Source organism: Panulirus ornatus, chromosome 17, assembly GCF_036320965.1.
Source record: "Panulirus ornatus isolate Po-2019 chromosome 17, ASM3632096v1, whole genome shotgun sequence".
Lineage (NCBI taxonomy): Eukaryota > Metazoa > Arthropoda > Malacostraca > Decapoda > Palinuridae > Panulirus > Panulirus ornatus.
This window is the reverse complement of record NC_092240.1, coordinates 5,535,350-5,542,500: the sequence shown is the minus strand read 5'-3', so window position 1 is coordinate 5,542,500 and position 7,151 is coordinate 5,535,350. Positions and strand designations below refer to the sequence as shown.

General features: G+C 47.8%; 1 protein-coding gene across 3 annotated transcripts in view; it reads left to right on the top strand.

The window, feature by feature from the left end:
- The window catches only part of LOC139754522 (uncharacterized), a 730,441-nt gene that overhangs the window by 670,068 nt on the left and 53,222 nt on the right, over nt 1-7,151 (top strand). For 2 of the 3 annotated variants that reach the window (XM_071671829.1, XM_071671830.1), the window contains exon 4: nt 6,898-7,080. In XM_071671829.1, coding sequence (XP_071527930.1) covers nt 6,898-7,080 — 183 coding nt within the window. Of the gene's footprint in view, nt 1-3,598; nt 4,005-6,897; nt 7,081-7,151 lie in introns of those variants that run through there. The other variant, XM_071671831.1, reaches the window with a different exon arrangement.

Genomic DNA, 7,151 nt, shown 5'->3' with positions numbered 1-7,151 from the left:
GCTTCTCTCTCTCTCTCTCTCTCTCTCTCTCTCTCTCTCTCTCTCTCTCTCTCTCTCTCTCTCTCTCTCTCCCCCCCCCCCCCCGTGAAAGGAACCCTTCGCCTACATAAGTGTGTGAAGGTTTGGCGTAGCGCAGCCAGCGCCGAGGTCTGGACTCTCTCTCTCTCTCTCTCTCTCTCTCTCTCTCTCTCTCTCTCTCTCTCTCTCTCTCTCTCTCTCTCTCTCTCTCTCTCTCTCTCTCTCAGTCCCGTAAACATAACGTTAACGACAAAGGAATGGAAAGGTCGGGAATTTCCATCTCGGGAAGATTGTATCATTTTTTTTCTTTCTTTTTCCCTTCAACCCTTATGACCTCCCGATTCTTAAATCCAGCGGTCAGTACATTCGTTATCTCGAAAATGTACGTTCGATATTGTGCAAGATCTTTGCGTATTCCCTCACCTCACCTCAGCGTTAATAATATCTGTGTCGGGCAGCTGTGTGTGTGTGTGTGTGTAGTGAATGCCTCTACATCTCCCCAGTGATGCCCTTGTCAGAAATCCGCAGCCACTATATAGTATTCTCTCCAGCCCAGGCGGTCGAGCCTGCCGTAAGCTAACAAAAAAAAAAAAAGACCAAAAAAGAAAAAAAGAAATATTGACGTTGAAACATTTGCTGTAATTGTTAGATCATCAGGTTTCATTGCATGTTTTTTTTTTCCCCTGTGGTACGTTTCAGGAGGATTTTTCCCATGATTCACTAGAAAATAATGATAATAAAAAGCTATGACAGTCTCTCGATTTGTTCCGCTGTTTTCGAAACGTGAGGAGCAAAATAAGAACATTTCATGGTCTGGTTTCCTGTTCTGTCCTATACTGCTCTGATGTTATGAAGAACAGAGAGAGAAAAACCAGTTACGGGTGACATAACTGTAAGTGTTCATCCTTAATTTCAGAACTAATTAGGTGTATGGTAGTAAAGTAGTATTGGCTTTTATTAATTCATGTAAATGGTTCACTATTGGCACCGAACATCCCCTTAGGGGAGGATCTTGGAAGAGAGGCCACAGGCCTATTTTGTGATGCCTTCCTGCCGTTCAATATCGGGTCGTTATCCCATCCTATTTCCCTGCTGGTCAGTGGCAGGGCGTCTTATCGGTATCACACATCAGTGCTCGGGCCTCCCTCCTCCATATAAAAACCCACCCGGAGGCTTCTAACCTCACCCACTCCGTCCTAACGTAATTTGGCGACCTTCATAACACTCTAGCACGGCCTAACCACAACCTCACCTAACCTAACGTAAGCCAACCGCAACCTAGCCTAACCTAACCACAACCTAGCCTAACCTAATCTACCTAACCTAACCACAACCTAGCTTAACCTAATCACAACCTAGCCCAACCAAACTACAACCTAACCTAACCTAACCACAACCTAACCTAACCACAACCTGACCATACCGTATCTCACTTTACCATTCCTAACTTTACCCATCTAGTCCTGGCCTAACCTTACCACAACTTACGTAACCCTGTCTTAATTTTTTTTTTTAACTTCATACCCAACTTAACCTCACTCCACCTCTCCCTATCTTATCGTAACTCCTAAGCGCTTTCACAGGCACACCTCCGGATACTTTGGATTGAAATCTCAGCTTTGCGTGCAGAAAGGCGGGCGTTCACACCAACGTCTTAGGCGTGTGTCTTAAATTGGTGTGGTACAGCAGCCTTAGTGTCGGTTATCTACTTTTATTTACGTGGAATAATGGTTTACTACGAGGATAAATATATCCCGAGTTTCTCCGTTACATGCGTGACCACTGGCTCCAGTCGTACACGTGCCGGTGACGTCATCTTCGTAAATCTTAAAGCCTCGTGTGTCGGTCCAGGTTTGCAAGGACGCCATTTTAGGCTCACGGAGACGCCAAGTTTGTAAATATCGGGGAATTTTTGTGTGCTGGTGAGTCCGGTTTTCTGTGGCTGGCGATAACGGGTGACTGCTTCAATCTGTAGACCAACAGTTTATAAAGGAGTTTTGGTCAGGATTTGGGGGAGGGTTTTCGATCGAGTATTCGTTGGCATCGTTTTTGACATACTATCAGCACAAAGATATGTAGAGAGAGAAAGAAAAAGGATATGTATTGCAATTTGAATGAATAAACATAGAAAGGTTTGTGACACGTAGATGTATGTAGCAGTGAAATTATGGACCATCACTGTAAATGTCGTGTTCGGGACTGTGTGCTTAGGTGGGAACCTAAATGTTGACCAAGGTGACAATACCTACCTCTGGTCATGGCACTTATGTAGTACGTACCACCTCCTCCTCCTGTGTTCTGAAAATATGTATTGTTAAAGTCTAGTCTTTTTCTCTTTTTTTTTTTTTTTAAGTCTTAACGGTATATTTTAAGATACTTTAGCCTTGGTGTCTCAACGAGTGGGCATTTGTCTTGCATTACTTACATCAAAATACATTTATTGTGTAAGTTTGACCTTGACCGTACTCGGGAGGGAGGAGATGGGAAATGGTTGCTCTCCTCCTTCTCCGCCGCAGCCGCAGCTTTCTTGGGAATTGTGTTGTTTCCACTTTTGGCAAATCAACTCACCGAATGATATTACCCCAGGTACTGGGCAGCGCGCCACAGCCCCTGCATGATAACCATAAAGGCGTTTTCAGTGCCGTTCCTGACGTTCTTCATTCCTGACGTTCTTCATTCCTGACCGTTATCCTTGATGTTCTTCATTCCTGACGTTCTTCATTCCTGACTTCATTCCTGACGTTCTTCATTCCTGACCGTTATCCCTGATGTTCTTCATTCCTGACGTTCTTCATTCCTGACTTCATTCCTGACGTTCTTCATTCCTGACCGTTATCCCTGACGTTCTTCATTCCTGACGTTCTTCGTTCAAGGAGACTTGGTGGTGCACGGGCGGCGGGCGTTACCGTTGATTATGGGCGTCAAAATCTGAACATATCACTGAAGTGCAATCGCTGGTGAACCCAGGGACGGTGTAACACGGTGTTTGTGGGCTGAAATAAACATACTCACACAACACAGATATCCACGTTCACAAGCAGACACATGCCTGCGCATTCATTCATGCCTGCACAAAAAACACGTACACATGTTTGACACAACTTTTGAAAGGGATATTCAATTGCTTGCCCGTTCAATACTGTATTTCCGGGTTTCAGAATAAGATTTAGTCAAGTTTTTCAGTCGATATACGGGCTTCGTGTGTGTGTGTGTGTGTGTGACTCAAGTATATCAAGCACTTTCTGTTAAACATGACGGGTCATTAAACCACATCTTATCTTGGAAACAATGAAAAAAAAAAAAAGAAATCTATCTCTGTGGCGCAGAACTAACGGAATTTTGGTCTTACTCGCCAAATATTTGATGTCGTCGTAAACTGCGGGGATATTGGCTCGAATCACGGACGTTGGTACCAGGAACTGTTGGGCTTAGTGCCACGTCTGGGTTTATTATGTTTACTGCCAGAACAATGCAAAGAAACTGTGAAGCCAGACGATAATTGACGCGATATGTACGAGACTCCTGAGGAGAGACAAACCTCGCTGCCGGAGTGACGATAACGCTCGTTGCCGACCGTCATCGCCGTGTGGCACACGGAACATGGCTACATGGAGCCTTAGGCACAGCCCTTGTGCTGGTGGTGCTCAGGGCTACCGTAGTCGATGGGGTGCCGTGGCCACGCGGCGGACGGGGCGTGAGGATAAGAGTTTTGGCCCGGCGGCGACCACCGAACAGCAACACTGGCCTGACTTGGCTCAGCGTCAACGGTCTGGGCTTGCCCGCCCCAGGCTGGCTGGCTGGTGGGAGACCCAGCCATCCAACGTCGCGTCCAGCCTGACCCTGGGATCCGGGACCAGCACCAACGTGACCCTCACGTCCCGCCTGCTGCTCGTGCGTGTGTCGCGGGCGTGGGGAACCACGGCACCGCGCCCGTCTAGTCTGTGGCCCGGGTTGCACGAGACGGCCACCCTCCTGCAGATGTTGACGTGAGTCGGCCACACCCCCAGCACCGACTCCGTCGCCCTTTCGAGTACAAATCTTCCATATATATATATATATATATATATATATATATATATATATATATATATATATATATATATATAATAGTGTGTGTGTGTTTTAGCCTATTTACGGGGAACAGCATCATACATCCTGTTAGCCAGACTAACCGTAGGGTCTTTAGATATCTTTAATCCTTTCTGAAAAGCTCTGAGTGGCCAGACCAATTAGGTCCCGCCGCTTTACGCACTCCACAAAATCAGTCCATCTGCCTTGGGAACAATGGAGCCACTACCTGGGATGGGGGGGGGGGGTCTCACGGACCCTACTCCCTACTGGTGCGGGAGGACGAACGTGTAGCAACAGGTACTCATGTACCCTGACCTACACAGATTGTCAACCTCCCTCGGCCACGTCGGTGCTACCCAGACTCGGCCGACCTGAGGAGGTGTTTGTCTTGAAGACAGTGACGTTGTGAAGGAACACCGAAGTTGATTTGCGTTTCTCCGTTGCCACGGTGTTGGTGTGCATGTATGCGCGCCAGGTAAGGTCATCTCACGCACCGCAAGGTCACGATAGACATACACACCACAGGGTTACCACACGTACTACAAGGTCGCCACACACACCACAAGGTCGCCACACGTACCACAAGGTCACCACACACACCACAAGGTTACCACACGTACCACAAGGTCACCACAAGCACCACAAGGTCGCCACACGTACCACAAGGTCACCACACGCACCACAAGGTCGCCACACATACCACAAGGTCACCACACGCACCACAAGGTCGCCACACGTACCACAAGGTCACCACACGCACCACAAGGTCGCCACACGCACCAAAAGGTCGCCACACGTACCACAAGGTCACCACACGCACTACAAGGTCGCCACACGCACCACAAGGTCGCCACACGTACCACAATGTCACCACACGCGCCACAAGGTCGCCACACGTACCACAATGTCACCACACGCACCACAAGGTCGCCACACGTACCACAAGGTCACCACACGCACCACAAGGTCGCCACACGCATCACAAGGTCGCCACACGTACCACAACATCACTAGGCGAGTCACATGGTCACCACACAGATACACAGTCACGTGTTACAAGGTCACTACATGAGTCACAAGGTCAGTGCACGAACCACAAGGTCAGCACACTTGCACACAGTCAACACTTTGCAAGGTCACTCCACGGGCTTCAAGGTCACCACACCTACCACAACGTCACGGGTCACAAGGTCACCACATGCACCACAAATTCACCACACCTACCACAGTCACTCCACGGGGTCACAGGGTCACCACACCCACCACAGAGTCACTCCACGGGGTCACAAGGTCACCACACATTACCACAAGGACATTACACCTACCACAAGGTCACCACCCTTACCACAAGGTCACCACACACCAGTGGTAGAGGAGGAGTGTGGCACGAGGAACCACACGTCGACATATACTATTCGTCAGAGTCCTGCCCCCGTCGTCTGCCGGGGCGGGGCGGGACGGGGCCATGCCCGGAAGAGGGGCTAGGGCTGCCTTTAGCCTCATCTGACCCTGTCAACTTGCCCCCCTCTTCACCCCTGCCTTTTGTTTTATATATACCTTGGCTTTTCTTATTTGAACTTTCCGTTTCTTCCTCCTCCTCTGTTTCTTAGACCCCCATTTTGAACCTTAGACCCCCCCTTTTTTATACCTTAGACACACCCCTCCCCCTTTTTTTTTTTTTGTACCGTGAACCTTACTCCTGTTCGTATTGTAGACGCCCCCACACCCTCCCCTCGTGTTTGTACTGTAGACGCCGTGTTTGTAATACCTCGTCCGTCCTTTTGTTTTACTTGTTCTTCACCTTCCCCCACCCCCTTTTTTTGTGCATGTCGTCTCTCGTAGACACACACCGGCCAACGTACTTCATTAAGGTCAGGTCAAGGTGCATCGCAGAACGTCAATAATGCGGGTGACTGTGCAGTGCCTTTATTTGATAACTTAAGTGTTAACTGTTTTTTATTCAACTCCTCATTAAGGATAATCGTAATTAGGTTAGCCCTTTGTATAAGTCAAGATTAAGACCATTTAAATTTGAGTGTTTTTTTTCTCCTCCTCCTCCTCCTCCTCCTCCTCCTTAACGCCGTCAGCAGTGTCTCCAGCTCCGGACCGTGTGTGTCCCCTGAACGTACCCTTCCCATTCACAGTTTCCACCTCATGCGCCTCCCATGAAGGTCCCTCCCCTCCCACATTCTCCCTCATGATAGACCTACACAGTTTTCTTTCTGTGCAACCTCGTTTTCTTTCCATTTTCAGTTGCACAGTGTCGCCTCATCACTTTCTTTTGTTCCATCACCATTCTCACTGTGTATATATATATATATATATATATATATATATATATATATATATATATATATATATATATATATACCTCCCTCATCTCTTGTGTTCGTATCTTCGATACACTCATCTCGTAATCTCACAACACCTCCACCCTGTCACATGTGTCATACTTTCCCTTCAGCTACAGGACTCCCCAACAGCTGTCGATTGCTCCTTCCCTCTTGCTCTACATCGGCTACAACATTGGCCTGTATCCATCCGCTGTACTTCATTCTTACACTTTGTACTTTCCCCCACCTGTATCTCCCTCCCTCCCTCGTCATCCACAAGTCATCACCCGTCTCGCTCCTTGCGATTTATTTTCTTTCGTTTATTTAATATTCTTTATAACAGTAGGTGCCCATCCCCCCTCCCCCTCTTTTTTTACCCATTTTCATTTAATACTTTTCCTCTTTTATTTGTGTTTTCATTTCTCCTCAGCCAACCCCTTTTACGATCATAGCTGAGTTGGAGTTTTGTTTACAGGACCGAGACAGGCACGCACCAGAAGCCCGCCTCTAAGGTCCGCGTTACCTTCTATGAGAGCTCCAAGCCCTTGGTCGTGACTTCACCAGAACCCTCTGAGTTTGACCAGTTCTACCCCCAAGACCTCATAATGGCCTCTCCCATCACCGATGGTCACATGCCCGCGTTCGACAGACAGTTAAGGTAAGCCTGATAGTCGATATTGTAATCATAGAAATTGGTGATTACTAACAAACAGACGTTTTAGATACAAA